This window comes from Montipora capricornis, chromosome 13, assembly GCF_036669925.1.
Source record: "Montipora capricornis isolate CH-2021 chromosome 13, ASM3666992v2, whole genome shotgun sequence".
Taxonomy (NCBI): Eukaryota; Metazoa; Cnidaria; class Anthozoa; order Scleractinia; family Acroporidae; genus Montipora; species Montipora capricornis.
Window position 1 is genome coordinate 37,967,682 of NC_090895.1, and position 15,640 is coordinate 37,983,321.

The window sequence follows — 15,640 nt, forward strand, 5'->3', positions numbered from 1 at the left end:
TTTCGAAAAATCCCAGAGTATTATTAGTGTTATTATTTTGTTCCCGGCCTATTTCTGAATACGGTCAAATGAACCCACTTTCAGTCGGTAAGGTGAATTGGTCACTTTTAGCTGAAGAGTTGATGTTTAAGACGTTAGGCTTTCCTGAATACCAATTCTAGGGTGAAGAAAATGACGTTTCTTTTTTAGAATCTTTGATGCTGGGATTTGTTTGTTGGCCAGTTTACTTTACTGAAAAAGAAAAAACGGAGCCATAGTTTCTAAAGTAACACACATCTTGAAGCAACGGGTGCCTCTATCATAGCTAGTCAGACAGACTGAGAATGGGTTCCAGATAACCAGGACGCCAGTGGGGGTGGGGGTAGGGGATGGGGGTAGGGGGTGAAGGGTACCTTAGCTGAAACAACCCAAATCTTCACAAAATGGTAACCCTAGGCCTAAACATTATCTAAAGCATAGTGTTGAGGCCTATGGTACTCTTCACCCCCTACCCCTTGGAATAATCACGCCGTTCGAGAATTTCCACCTTCATTCAAGTTTACTCGGAGGTTAACTTGCAGTATGAATATTTTTATATAGTTGTGACATATACTTGAAGCTAAAATTCCAAAACCCTTAATTTAAATTTGCGAGAGCTTCAAGTTTTAAAACCTTCAAACCTCTTAACTTTAACTCTATGGTATGGCTCTATGAAAAGAGAATATCCTTCCCCTAGTTGACTTGTGTTACTAAATTTTGCTTTGAGCAATGAGAGACTTAAACCTGAAACGTATACTAGATATAGTCCTATGGTGAATATATTTCTTTAAAAGATAGAGAAAAAGGCTTTTTATGACTCCTTTTGTAGAGAAAGTAGATTTATAACAACCATCGATCAGATCCTGTCAATATTTAACAAAAGAATAAAAAAATTAAATTATAAATCTGTCTCGGTTTCCGCCTCTTGGCCGCCTTCAACCTTTAGATGCTCTCGATGATCACGTACAAGGTCTTTGGTTACAGTACATTTTAAAATAAAGTTGTGCATGATCGTTTTTTCTTTGTCATTTACTCATCGAATGAAATGATATATGAAAGCTATCATATATTAAACTGCGGGTATGAAATCAAGCAAAGCTATGATCCTCGCAGTTATGAACGCAAATTTAGCAATTGCGTAGAGAAGCCTACTTTGTATCCGCAGTTCAATAAATGATTCCTTTCATATATCATTTCATTCGCTGATTCGTTCATCCCGGGAACATCGGAACCCACAAATGACCATTTCCCAACGTCAGTGTCTTCGTAGCTCAGTTGGTTAAAGCGTCGCACCGGAATCGCGAGGTCACGCGTTCGAACCGCGTTGAAGTCCTGAATTTTTCACGCTTCTCTACTTGCGTTCATAACTGCAAGGATCATAGCCTCGCTTCATTTACTCATGCCGCTTGAGCAAAATGTTTGAATGTCTTCCCTCGCGAGCAGGAAAAAAAATTAACCCTTTGACTCCGAAGAGTAATCAATATGTAAATTCTCCTCATTATTTTAATGAAATTTCATTCAGACAGGCATTGAGAATGAAGATTATTCAGCTGAATTGAGAGATGTGATCTGATGTTACACCAAATTCTCATGCCAACACAAGAGAAAAACCTATGGTACTAGTTATGAGAATGAACATTTAAATCTTTGGAAAGAAATGAATATTTAAATGCAGTATATATCAATCGGCTCGGTGTACAAGGTATTCCCACCACCAGGAAGAGGTTTCCACGATGTGAACAAACTCTTTGATCCATGCATGAAGTGCTTATTTTTTCTTGTTCTTTTTCTCTTGACTCCACTATCGGTTTTGCGTGGTTCGTCCCTAAAACCAACAATTTTGGCCACAAAAACACTCTCTCTCTCCCACTAGAAACCTATTTGATCGAATGAAGACATTTTCTACACCCCGGCAGGAGACTTGGTACGTGTTACCCAGTCTACCACCGTTCACATTCAATATGGCGGCTGTTGTTGGAACTTGGCCGTTTAGTTTGGAAGCAGTAAAATCGATTTCCGACAAGTTAAAATCGGGAAGCGGGTGTATTGATGCCCTTGAAGTTGGAATTAACGGTAACTTTTTCACGATTCTAGGCTCATTTCAATTGGAGCATGAGCTTATAATGCGTCAACATTTTGTCTGTTGCGTTTAACTTTCCTTTCATCTGCTTTCATATATCCCAGAAGCGGCGGCTTTTCAGTTGTCCCGGCTACAAGCGTGTGACCTTGCGAAACTGTAATTTGTAATCGACTGAATTTTGTTTTTTGTCTTTCCTAGGGATTGAAAACAATCCCGAGACTGGCTGTTACTTTGTTGGCAGAGGGGGATTCCCAAATGCTATCGGCGTGTTGGAGTGCGATGCTGCAGTCATGGTCGGAAAAGATTGCAGCTTTGGTGCAGTGGCATCTTTACAAGGGTATATGAGCACACATTGTTTATTGGATTGCATTGTACTGTGGAGGGAGAAGGGGGGGATGGGAATTGGGAGGGCACGAAGTTAATAGGGGGAGACATGAATAAATACAGTTTTGAACTGTATTGGAACTGGTAGGTGGATGGGAAGGGGGGAAAACAAGGATTACACAGCATTATTGGGTTGGGATTATGGTGAGAAAACAGATTTCCTTCATCGACACTCAAATACCCCTGAGGGGAGTGGTCAGTGAAGAACACATATACACAGAGTGGGGTGAGCCGTTGTGTAATAGGCCTTTTGCAACTAACGATCTCATGGTACAAAATCCGCCATGGTGGAGGGCAATCTCATTATTATTTCCCCACTGGGACATTAAAACAAAGAAACCTGAACCACTCAAGCTTGACTTACCTTTGTTTTAATGTCCCACTGGGGGAATAATAATGAGCTTGCCCTCCAGCATGGCGGATTTTGTACCATGTGAACGTTAGTTGCAAAAGGCCTATTGGCATCTGCATGGTGCACAAGCGCTGGGACTGGTATAAAGTCAGAGAAGGGGAACAATGCAGTAACAGAGTCGATCAAATACACGACCACATATATTGGGACTATGTGTGTTTGATTGTTTGTGTGCAACTGGCAATGCCAGTAAGAGAGTATAACGACAAGTTTGCATAAAAGGGTGGGAAGCAGAAGAGGCAAAAACCACAAATACTTAAGGTTGCAAAATGTGGATTGGAGGGTACTGCAAGAGGGAATTTTTAACCATGCACCTTTTTCATTCACCATACCCTGGACAAAAACATATCAGAGCTTTCTCTTACGGTCGGTTGCAGAGTTGCCATGCCTTTTTCGGTTGCCAGATGTGTCATGGAGAGATCACCCCACAGTATGTTAGTGGGTCAGGGAGTGAGGGATTTTGCTATTAACAATGGGTGTCCTGTGGAGCCCAATTCAGCACTGCAGACCCAGATATCAAAGGAAGCATATGAGGTGATTTCTTTTGATACATGCCATTCAACTGCTGCCCATTACAGTGTGCTACCAGTAGTTCAATGATTGATGATTGTGAACGAGGCGTAATTTTCAAGCCATTTTTCCTCTTTGTGGTAGGAGTTTCTCAAGAAACCAAACAAGGAAATTGAAAGCCATGATACTATTGGTGAGTTACCTCTAGCTCTATTATCTTCTTCTTTAGATTTGTTTTCACATTTTTATGTCTTGATTTTATCTTTGCAAGGAATACTTGTGCTGGATTCCAATATGCAGATGGCTGCAGGTAACATGAGGAAAATTATCAATACTATTATGATAACCTTGAATTGATTTCTCTATAAGGCCTGGTTTCCAGTGGCAATACAAGGATCAGCACAAACTCATTCAGAAGGATGGAAACCAATTGTTCTGATGTAGTTAGCATTTGATATTTTATTGCACAATTTGTTGTGAATAATAGTAAAAAAAGGTGTCGTTTTAAACTTCTTCCCACAGGTGTTTCATCCAGTGGAATGCCTTTTAAGCATCCTGGCCGAGTGGGAGACTCACCCCTCCCTGGGTCAGGACTGTATGCCGATGACGAGGTAATAGGAGACATAGCATCTATGTCATGACACGCATGCATGTGTTTGCATCAGGTTTATTAGAGTCACAATTGAGTTATGAGGTTTCAACAAAGGTCATTGTGTTACAACACCAATACCGACACAGCCCTTACCTTCATTAGTACTAACCTTAGGCGAAAAAAACTATACAAAGATATACAAAAATTTGGTTTATCAACGGAGTTGATAATGTCAATTGGCCACCGTACAGAGATTCTAAAAGCTGACGTTTCGAGCGTTAGCCCTTCGTCAGAGCGAATCGAGGGATTATGGGTTACGGGAGTTTTTATAGTAGAGTAGGAGCTACGCTATTGGTGGTAACATGGCAACGTGAAAAATAGGAATATATTAGTTAAATGAAAAGCGTTCGTTAATACCGTGAGGATTAAGGGTGCCGATTTGAAAGATGAATTTTTGTTCCAGATTCTTGCGGCTTTCCGTCGTACATAGATGTAGGGAAAGGCCGCAGATAGCCATGTGTTTTTTGGAGTGGTTAGGCAGATTAAAATGGCGAGCGACTGGCTTAGATGCATCGTTGTCATTCTTCTCAACATCGCGAAGGTGTTCGCGGAATCGGTCACCTAGTCGTCTACCTGTCTCACCAATGTATAATTTATTGCATAACGTACAGGTTATGCAATAAATGACATTTGCGGAGGTACATGTGAAACGATCGGTGATCTTAACAGATCTTACCAGATCGCTTAGTTAGAAGCGCGCTCAAAACTAACGAGCAACCCGGCACTTTCAAATGCGCGCGCTCACGATGCAAAACTTGTCTTTTCATTGTTAACACTTGCAAGATATCGGGACCTAAGCGATCTGTTAAGATCACCGATCGTTTCACATGTACCTCCGCAAATGTCATTTATTGCATAACCTGTACGTTATGCAATAAATTATACATTGGTGAGACAGGTAGACGACTAGGTGACCGATTCCGCGAACACCTCCGCGATGTTGAGAAGAATGACAACGATGCATCTAAGCCAGTCGCTCGCCATTTTAATCTGCCTAACCACTCCAAAACACACATGGCTATCTGCGGCCTTTCCCTACATCTAGGTACGACGGAAAGCCGCAAGAATCTGGAACAAAAATTCATCTTTCAAATCGGCACCCTTAATCCTCACGGTATTAACGAACGCTTTTCATTTAACTAATATATTCCTATTTTTCACGTTGCCATGTTACCACCAATAGCGTAGCTCCTACTCTACTATAAAAACTACACGTAACCCATAATCCCTCGATTCGCTCTGACGAAGGGCTAACGCTCGAAACGTCAGCTTTTAGAATCTCTGTACGGTGGCCAATTTACATTATCAACTTCGTTGATAAAACCAAATTTTTGTATACTACTTCCCCACCGACGCAGCACCACAGTTTCTTTAGAAACTACCCCTTTATACAAAGATATAGTTAGCTCTCCCCTAAGCAAAGTTGTCTCAGCATCGACAAAACAATGACCTATATAGTGACCCCTTAAGTGTCAGACCTATGACCTGCCGGAGAGTTTGCTCCCCAAATAGCCACGTGCCAAGAAGTTAATATAAAATCTTCCATTTTTTTCTTCCAGGTCGGGGCTGCAGCAGGTTTGTTCCACTCCTTTCCCGCCATTAGAGGGTTTATAATAGCAATAATAATAATTATGAGAAGTGACAAATTTTAATGACATGGTATGGAGAAAGCGTGGCCCAGTTGTGACGGCGCTGTACTCTGATAGTCTTTGGGTCCGTATCTACAATGTTTAACTCCTTGGTTGAGCTTAAGAATTTTGTGAAGTTTTGTTCTCGACAAAGAAAGCGTTACTTGTAACGCCCAACTTTTGAGAACATATGGTAGAGAATTCATGTGTAACTGCAGATTTAAGACATGTTCTTTTTAAGTAAAAGAACAGGACTAATGACCACCCATCTGGGAGCTGGGAAAGTGCGCGTTTTTGAGGTCATAGTATGATATAGATTTGAAACGATTTTCCTCAGTGGAAGATCAGTTTTTTTGGGAGGTTCTTTGCAAACTTGCCCTCATAACTGCGACGATAGAGCTTTTTTCATGGTGCCCAAGTGCCTTTTATGAATTATTTTGAAAACCAAGATGCCCCATGACCTGACTATTCGTAGAACTGTACACTCAAAATAGAACTAAGACGTTTTGTCACGTGCCGCTAATTAGTATTTCAACTCAATTGCAGCTACCGGTGATGGCGATAAGATGATGAGGTTTTGCCCATCTTTTCATGTAGTTCAACTTATGAAGGAGGTTTGTTTGTTAATAATTGGTCAAAGATTACGTCACCGAGTAAGGATGGATAGGAAACCCCACTGAGCTGCCTGGCCTTCTTAGGAGCCGAAGGCTGGGCATGGGACGTTATCGCGATGCGCAGGGCAAGGCAGCTTTAATTAAGGACAGTTGGGAAGAAATGAGCTGCACACATAGTTGATTCTCAAGTTCATAGAGAGATTCAGCGTCGCATTTACGGCAAAACGCCGAACGCCAGACTCAAAAAGTAACTTGTTTATCTTTACCAGTTATCCAGAGATATCGCACAACCTCTAAAAACAGAGAGAAAAGTCGAAATGAGTGCCATGCTTCATGGCAAGCTGCAGTTGCCGTTTGACGGAACCGCAATGCTAAATCCCTCATACCTAACATCTTGGCGCGGGAACAATAATATTCAAAGTGGCTATGGCACGATTTCTTGGTATTCTTGAAGAAACACCTAAGGTGAGCCCCAACTCCATCCTTCCGGGATATAATGAAAAGCTTGTGACAAAAACTTTGGTTATTCTGAATATTACAACTTTGGTCAAATAAAATGATAATTTGAAAATCATGCAAGTGATTGCAGCAATAACTTGTTTTCTCGGGTTAAATGAGTATTATTGAAAAATCCCTTAGATAACTTACTTATTTAATACCGAGTTTTCGTTTCTCTTCACTTTTTTTCTCCTATTTTTTGGTAGGGATCTTCGCCACAAGAATCCTGTGAAAGAGTTGTGAGGCACGCACAGAGGAAAGCTGGAACGACATCTCAGCCCTTTGAGATGGCGCTAATTGCCCTCAACACAAAGGTAATTTGCAAAGAAAAAAATTGAAATGAAACAAGTTTTGCCAATTTGCAGGTTGCCGTAACGGTCCGGTCAAATGCCTTCAACATTTGCTTCGACATCCGTTCGATTTTGTTGAATGATGTTGAACCACACTGACTGCTGAGGTGGGCAAAGGGTTTCAACTCATCATCAAGGCCTTGTATTGAGTCCCAGCAGAAACCCATAAGGATTGAAACGTGTAACGCGCGTTCACAGCTTCCGAATATTCAGTGCGAACTGATTGGTTGAATGTTTCAGTGCTAAGTACCATATTTGGAAACCCCTCGCTCTTGTTGTTCCAAATATGGTACTTAGCAAATTGAATATTCAGAAGCTTGTTTCCCAGCACACAAGGGGCCGTTACACGTTTCAACCCTTATGGGTTTCTGGTCCCAGGCTACAGCCGCGGTTGTTACTATGGATACGGACATAGATACGTCATTGAGAGACCGAGAAAGAAAGAGGGGGGCAAAGTGCTTAAACTTCATTCAACATTTGCGGAAACAAAGGAAATGTTGAATTGTCGTTGAAGAAAAGTATACACGCTTTTAAACTCATTCAACATCATCCACACGGCTGAAAGGGGAAGGGGGGTGGGGGGGGGGGGGGGAGGGGCAATCGGTTTCAACATCGCTGTTCGACAAAATCGAACGGATGATGAGGCCGTTTCCCCGATCATTCAACTTCATCTTCTATATTAATAAATTTGTCAGTGCAGTACAGACTGTATTTGTCAGGTACAAAATAAAAATTAGGCGCTGGGATAGTTAAAAGTACCAAACGTGGCAGAGAGAATTTGATGAACTTGATTGCAGAGACGTTCTTTAATTGCCAAGAGATGTAGCGAAACAGAAACCAATGGTTTGAGACATTAAACTTTTAATAGATTTACTCTTTCAAGACGCCATCACCAACAATGGTCGTATATTCACCATTCCAATGAAACTTTAATTTAGTACCTACAATTGTAGCTTTATCAGACATCAATGGTAGCAAATGAATTAGAATTTTCCGCTCCAACAAGAATAGTTCCCCAGTTCACCAACTTGATAACTCATTTTGGATGAGTTCTGTTTTGCCATATATATTTTAGGTACATGTTTAGATATTATTTTGACATTCGTCCAGCAGCTAAATATTAGAAGGGTCCATTTGTTATGGTCACGGTAACCAGCATAGGAGTAAACGAAGTTATTTTAAGTTTAAATTTTGTCTCTTGACGTCAAAAAAGTACTTTTAAATGATGAAAAACAATCGTGCTCCACGTGCGGCACGTTTCTTTGTCGTCATCTGCAAAACAATACACACTTAATGACTGGTCCCTCGGGAAACAGTTCATTTTGTTTCCCGAGAATCTCAATGTTTTCTCCGAGGCGCAGCCGAGGGAAACATTGAAATTTGAGGGAAACAAAATGAACTGTTTCCCGAGGGACCAGTCATTAAGTGATTTGTTGTATTGTGCGAAAAGAAAAAAGTGCCATGGCAATAACAACGACGGTCGTCGGTCAACATTCGCGGGTAACAGTGCACTGTTACCCTCTGACGTCGTAGAATTTGCACTGTTGCCCGCTCAAAGACTTTTGGCGAGAAACAGTTTTATTGTTAGATGTCATGTGTTCTCGAAGTAACCAATGAGCGCGCGTGCTGTTGGGGGAAAATTTTCAGCTATATAACAATGCCATTTGATTGGATGGATGTTTTTGCCAATTTATTTCTGCTGTTTTTTAGGGGGGTGGGTGGTGGCAGGGGTTGCAAAATGTCTCCCTAAAATAACCTCTTTTACTCCTTTTCGATGTAAAAACTGATAATGAAAGATTCGAATTACAGAATCCTCATTCCACATACTTTTTTCGGGTTGTTCTTACTCGTAGTAACGACGGACTCTGAAAACCGTCTGGGCCTTTCAAATGAATTTCTGTTTCCCCTTATTCACAGGGTGAAGTTGGAGTGGCTGGTACCGTTCACTTCTTTGAAGACAAGAGATTGAAAACCAAATTCGAAGGATTTCCATTTGTAGTTTGGACAGAACAAATGAACTGCCCAGAAATCCGAGTGCAGCCTGCCGTTGCTATGGAGTAACTGTCCATGTACCACTTCAGGGTCAACCTGATATGAAAGCTCTAGTCCGAAGAAAAAGAAGCACGCAAGGTTGCCATCTTTGAAGCGTAGCGAGTAGTGAGCAGTTTCATCATCAAAGAGGACTTGTTGACTAATGGACCTTTGTGACCGGGGGTCCATGCTGGTCAAAGACAATAGAGTTGGCACCCCAAGCCTCGAGTTGATGTGTTTGGAAACGAGTTCAGGGGGTGCAAGACAAAAGTTTTCAGTCCCTCGGGACTCAAAATGGTCACCACGTGAAAAAAAACCCATATGAGCCTGCCCTGCAGGCGAAAGGAATAGAGAGATAAAGAAACAATAATTGTGGACAGAAGAGCAAGCTCTGTCGAAGGGCAAATGCCATACCTGAGGTCACCTTTTGAAACTCTTTCTATTCGCCAGTTGGTGTCGACCCAGTTGACACCAAATTTGAGTGAAGTGCCTTAATAAATACCTGGAATAAATTATTATTGTTTTAATGTCCGTTACAGCCTGAGCTTGGATGCAAGGTCTTTTCTTATACTGTCCACTTCTTTCTTCTCTTGTTCATGTCTCAGTCTTAGAATCTCGAGCAAAGTGATTTCTTGATCGTCTTTTTCAGCTCTGTGTAGCCCGGACTTGGAAGCCTTCCTATTTACTGCTTGCTTCGGCTTTGGAACATTCTTGGCATAATTCAATGCCTGAATGAAAAATCAATAATAATTACTGTGGTGCTTATACGTCACCTTCAAATGGAAAGTTCCCCTGGAAAAATACTTTGGATTGGATTTGTATTTGATTAAGATTTTATTTGGGCCTACACTTACACAGCAATAAGCCACTTGAGTGGGGCGAATAACAAGGGACTTCACTGACGAGTCAACTGAACACTGTATTTAGCACTGGGCACTCATGGGCCATTTGTAGCTGGCAATCACATGGTACAAAAACTGCCATACTGGAGAGCAAATTGTGCACTGGGACATCTAAAACAAAGCAACTTAATTGAGATTTACTTTGTTTTAGATGTCCTAGTGGGCAATTTGTGTTCCAGTAGGGGCGGGCGGTTTTTTGTACCATGTGATTATTAGCTGCAAAATGCTTTTTTATAATGACTGCAAAATTCTCGCATGCTCATTGGCTAATTTTTGTGGTCAATAAGCGGACAGACACATAAATTCATAATTTGTGCGATATTGCTTGCGTCAGATTGAAGTTTCTCACACATTTGCCTTGCGTTCTTCTCGTGTTGACTTAATGTTGACCGCTCTGCCTTTTTGTTCTTGTAAAAAACAAATTAATGTCAGTTTTTCATGCATCTGTCCTATTATTGATCAGTAGTCTGCTGATCCACTTGGCTATCGCCTCGTGGATCCACAGCTACTTTGACAAAATTCACGATCAATAACAGGACAGACGCATGAAAAACTGAAATCAATTTGTTAAATTGCAGACACCGTAAAGAAATAAAATAGTAGGGAACAAAGAAACTCAATCCACATTTGATGCCCAGTTTGGGAATTGAACCCGGGCCACAATGGTGGGTGGCGAGTGCTCTCACCACTGCACCATCCCTACTCCTTACAGTAGTTCATTTTCTTGTCACTGCTTTATTATTGGATGAGGTAATTTGGGGGACTTAAATCTAAAACTGTCATGGGGAATTCTTTTGTCTTTTTTGGTGGAAAATCTCCCAAAGCAATTTCACTCCAGGAGAACAATAATAAATTTATTATTGCTCTTTAGGGGAAGATTCATAAATATTGTGAACTGCAGCTGGCATCCAGCAGCCGCAGTCTAAAGCAAACTTAGGTATCACCAACAGGCATGGTGACATAGCCTCAATATCTTGAGAGACGATAAAACAAGAAAAGAACATGGCCATTTTAAGTTTAACAAACATGTTTCTGCAGAACACTTGTTTTTTACCTTATTAACCCATAGACGCCTGGGAGTGAGACTTAAAGGGGCTAGGTCACGCTATTTTAGGCATTTTCAGCACTGGTCGAATGGTCATAGAATTAACTAAAATATCAAAATAACTGTTCAAAACTATAGAAGAACTCTAACAAAATACAGGGAAGCCAAGAAGGGACATGGATGGACAAAACTGGAGAGGATTGAAATGGATTGAATTTGGGTAAATTTGAAAAACGTCAGCCCACCTTTTTTCAAATTTATATCAGTCTATATCAAAATGTCATTCTCAGTTGTTATGTGGCCGTGATTTTGCAAATGAACAACTCTTGCTCTGCCAGTTTGACGTTTAGAGCTCATAATTAACAAAATTAATCAAAATTACCTAAAAATAGCGTGACCTAGCCCCTTTAAAAAGTTTTTACTTGTCAGCTGAGGAGTCAATGGGTTACTCTCACAACTTTCTTACTGTGGGAGACAACGATTCTGGTTGATTGATAGAGTAAATATATTAGAAAAAGATCACATGCCAAGTCCTGTACACTACATGAGAACACATGCCAAGTACTGTACACTGTACAGTAAGAAGTAATGGATCATCTCTTTCCTGTAATCTATAATTGAGCTGACCATCACCGTCAATGATTATGTTAATGAAAACCAGTGTTTAAGAGGCATCATAGGGGTGGTTCCAGCTTCTTGACATCTTGCAGCTTAGCTTAGAAGTTTGATTGATGGAAGCTAAAACAAAGTTTGGTGGTTTTTGCTTGCAGGTGACATTCCGAAAAATCATGAAAAGCACAGTTGCAATAAATATATACCTGTACCTCTAACTAATCGAGTTTGAGGTCTGCACTGTAAGTTACGGACCGAGTTTTTTCCTGTTGATTTATGGCACAAGCGCAAAGCACGCGGGCCATAAATCAACAGGAAAAAAAAAACAGAGGAAACGAGGTTAGTAAGATATTTATTATATCTCTGAGATTAATTCGGCACACGGGCCAGGAAACTAGTCGAAGTCAAGTGGAAGGTTCAACTGCCACGAAGATTGCCATATCAAAATCTGAAAAACTAAATCTTCTTGGCTGTTTGGTATAGTTGCTTGCAAGAGGTTTATGTAACAGAAACGGTGTGAAAAAGTTTCTAGATAATGTTTTATTGAAATTTTAAATTTAGTGGGCTGTACAGCAGGCCGCACCGTAGAATACGGCCCACTGATTTAGCCAATCACAGTGCATGTATCATCTGAGAGATATAATGATACCAGAAACCCATAAGGGTTGAAACGTGTAACACGCATTCAGAGCTTCCGAATATTCAGTGCCAACTGATTGGTTGAACGTTTCAGTGCTAAGTACCATATTTGGAAACCCCTCACTTTTATTGTTCCAAATATGGTACTCAGCAAATTGGAATATTCAGAAGCTTGTTTCCCAGCACACAAGGGGCCGTTACACGTTTCAACCCTTATGGGTTTCTGATGATACAGTATATTTATATTAGTAGTATATTGACTCACTGCCTGCCGTTTCATCTCTGCTTCTTTTACTGGGTGTGGTTTTGCTGCAAGAGTAGCAGGGCCTTGACTCTCTCTTTGCCTTTTCATAGTTGAATGTTGTGCTCTCAACATTGTAGCATAGTCTCTTTGTTTGATTACTTTCTTTATCTGGTAAAACAAATAGTATATAAACTTCGACACAGATAAAGATATGGATGGTTAATAGGTTAAAAGGACTTGGATTCCCTGAGTTCGTTAGATTCAACAAAATGAGAAAGAAAGCTCAGAACTAAAACTCCTCCTCCTCCTTGGGGGTGGGGTTGGGAATCACTGCTTGACATCCCAAAAACGGCTGTGAATGAGACTACTAAAATGCAGGTTGGAGCAAGGATTTTGATCTGAAAGTCCCAAGATGGTGTTGGCTGATTCCACCCTTCCAGCACATAACATGACAATTAACATGACTTTGGATGCATAATTAACCCCTCAAAATGTAGAATTCATAAGGGAAACAAAGTAAACATTAAGAGAGAGGGAGAAGAGATCTTCGCACTTATCTGGACAATTTAAGCAATTCATTGCCTTTTATAGACACCTGAAAAAGTCGGCTTCAATTGTACAGATTGTAAGTGCAAAGATCTCTTCTCCCTTTTGTCTACAACCGGCACTTTAAGGTGATTCCTCAGGAAAAAAAGTTGTTGAAACTTTCCCTTAATGTTGCCTATTAATCCTTGTTTTGAAAACTACAATAAAGAAGATGTTACTGTGCTTGCTTAAGAGATAATTATAATGGGCCAATCTTACCCCATTGATTGCTGTACTGATGTTTTACATAGTTTAAAGAAAAATCACTCAACTTAGAACAACGTTGACTCAAAACGTTTCTCCAGTCGTTGTTTTCAAGATCATAATTTACATCCCTGGGTAAGGGGCTTTGTGTACCTTTTTAGCTATATCTTTTTTTCCTTCAAATAAATTTTTAATTCTTTTTTTGTTTTAAAGGGCATAATTTGTACGAAATAAAAAAAAAATAGGTCACCACGCTCGTTTAAGAGTAAACCACCATCGTACCTGTCTATCTCGATTATCGTAGATAGAAACAACAAAATTTGCCATGTTTTTGGAATGCGCGCGCTTATTCGCAAAGAATTGTGGTCATTCACGACTTCTCTCATGTGTTTTGAGAACCGTTTCAGCATGTATGATTGACTTACATGTACACCATATTTACAATGTTACAAATTTGACCAATTTGTAATATTGACTCACTCTATGCACAGTGCAATACTGAGGAATCATCTTAAACATAATTTATTATTATTTAATCACATAGTTAATATTCCTTACCCTTTCTCTGTAATCATCTGTATTAATATTAGGTCCCAGTCCACCAGCTGACAATTTGGCTTTTGACCCCGTAAAAGTTTTGTAGTCCTGTAAGGTGTAAGGTTTATATGGTGGCTGTAAACTTGAATTACTGCTAGCGGCTTTACTGTTTCTTTGAACATCTGTTCCTTTCTGCGATGACGAAAAATTTAGATTCTCTAAACGGGGCTCCGAAGAAAACCTCTTCTGAAGACTGGATTCAGGGAATTTCTCTGTGTGAACTGAATCCACAAAATCACTGTTTTGCAAAAATGATGAGAGGTAAAATTCTTCGTTGACATGATGTAAGCTTGTGATAAGTGGCTCACGTTGGTAACCATACATCCCTGGTGGCGCTGATTGCGTGGAGAAGTTATGGTGCAATGAACCAACTGGATCCACAATTCCATGCGACTGCCTAAAATGTGACTTTGCACTTTGGTATTCTCTCTCATGTGACACTGGTTCACTGGTATGACCTGTTAGATGAGTGCTATAATTCACACTGGTGCTGTAATACGACTCTCCTTTTTGGTTGGAAATCAGAGATCTATTCAAAAAGCTATCATCTGCAAAACCAATATCATGCTCCTCCAAGCCACTGTGTTCTTCACTATTCGAATTATTATGAAATGGTCGAATATAGGAAGGATAAGAAAATTGATTTAAATCGCTGTTATGACCGTGTCCTTCGTTTCCTAAATACATTCCAACGTCAGAGCCGAATGATATTTCCTCAGTCTGATTCTCCTGCATTTTCGCTCTCTGTCCCATGTTATCCTTATTCCTCAATTTGATCGCATGAATTTGAGCATAACTTGATTTAGTCGATGATCGCTTGCTGACTTTCCTCTTATTTCTTTCAATTATGTGCTGTGATGGACGAGATTTCAAGGTTTTTTCAGCAGACGTTTCCTTTGTTTCAACAACCTTTTGTACTGGCGTTGAACTTTTTGGAAAGTCAGGCAATTCTTTGGTGACACTAACAACTAATTTGGAGTTATTTGTAAACAACGATAGGTCTTCCTTCGATTCAACTTGATCAAGACCCCTAAGTTCACTGATCCCTTGCAGTTGCGCTGATTCGAGTGAATCATGTAAAGAAGCATCCAAACTATCTATTAATACTGCAGCACGCCTTCCAGTTTTGCTTGTATCCAGCGTATTCTGTGCAACTTTTACATCTCTAGCAACAGAATTGTCATCCAAGATGGCTGCTAAAACAGTCGGCGGCGCAAATGTTGTTATTCTACCATCCATGGGGTCGCTTTGTCCTTTCTCTACGTGATCCTCCATTTGAAAGTTAAAGTACATGGCATATCCTTCATGAGTTTTGAGGCCCAAACTTTGAACAGAGCAATTTTTGGTTCACTGCGAAGACTTGAAAATACTACCCATGGTACTCTACGCGTTGCCATGAGAGACAAATGTTATTAGTGGGAGGGGGAGGGGCGCAAGCGACTGAAGAAGTGCGCGGCTTGTGGAGCCCTCAGTACGAATCCCCAGTGGGGAGAACATAGTTTTTGACTGATTAACCCATTCACTCCCCAGAACACCCCCAGGTTAAGTCTCAAACCCAGAAGTTTAGCCTGGTTTTCACAAGCGACGCAAGCAGAAGCATTAAGCCCAGTTCTCACTTGTGCTTATTGTAAGCAC

General features: G+C 40.5%; 2 protein-coding genes across 2 annotated transcripts; one reads left to right on the plus strand and one right to left on the minus strand.

The window, feature by feature from the left end:
* Positions 1–1,967: 1,967 nt before the first annotated feature.
* LOC138029207 (N(4)-(Beta-N-acetylglucosaminyl)-L-asparaginase-like) lies at positions 1,968–9,708 on the plus strand. Its single transcript, XM_068876912.1, has 10 exons — positions 1,968–2,091; positions 2,297–2,435; positions 3,272–3,428; positions 3,549–3,597; positions 3,676–3,714; positions 3,927–4,015; positions 5,616–5,631; positions 6,231–6,298; positions 7,003–7,110; positions 9,064–9,708. The coding sequence occupies exons 1-10, from the start codon at positions 1,980–1,982 to the stop codon at positions 9,205–9,207; spliced, it is 921 nt and encodes a 306-aa protein (XP_068733013.1). The 5' UTR covers positions 1,968–1,979; the 3' UTR covers positions 9,208–9,708.
* LOC138029206 (jhy protein homolog) lies at positions 9,700–15,393 on the minus strand. The gene is made up of 3 exons (XM_068876911.1): positions 13,967–15,393; positions 12,641–12,787; positions 9,700–9,905 (listed from the first exon to the last, which is right to left on the minus strand). The coding sequence occupies exons 1-3, from the start codon at positions 15,296–15,298 to the stop codon at positions 9,711–9,713; spliced, it is 1,674 nt and encodes a 557-aa protein (XP_068733012.1). The 5' UTR covers positions 15,299–15,393; the 3' UTR covers positions 9,700–9,710.
* Positions 15,394–15,640: the final 247 nt, after the last annotated feature.

What these genes read in the sequence shown, in the direction of transcription:
- LOC138029206 (XM_068876911.1), bottom strand. Translation starts at nt 15,298, where the DNA reads ATGTACTTTAACTTTCAAATGGAGGATCACGTAGAGAAAGGACAAAGC. An exon ending in CAGATGATTACAGAGAAAGG is followed by an intron (nt 12,788 to 13,966) that starts GTAAGGAATATT and finishes TTGTTTTACCAG; the next exon opens with ATAAAGAAAGTAATCAAACA. An exon ending in CAGAGATGAAACGGCAGGCA is followed by an intron (nt 9,906 to 12,640) that starts GTGAGTCAATAT and finishes TTTTTCATTCAG; the next exon opens with GCATTGAATTATGCCAAGAA.
- LOC138029207 (XM_068876912.1), top strand. Translation starts at nt 1,980, where the DNA reads ATGGCGGCTGTTGTTGGAACTTGGCCGTTTAGTTTGGAAGCAGTAAAA. An exon ending in GCAGTGGCATCTTTACAAGG is followed by an intron (nt 2,436 to 3,271) that starts GTATATGAGCAC and finishes GGTCGGTTGCAG; the next exon opens with AGTTGCCATGCCTTTTTCGG. An exon ending in TATCAAAGGAAGCATATGAG is followed by an intron (nt 3,429 to 3,548) that starts GTGATTTCTTTT and finishes TCTTTGTGGTAG; the next exon opens with GAGTTTCTCAAGAAACCAAA.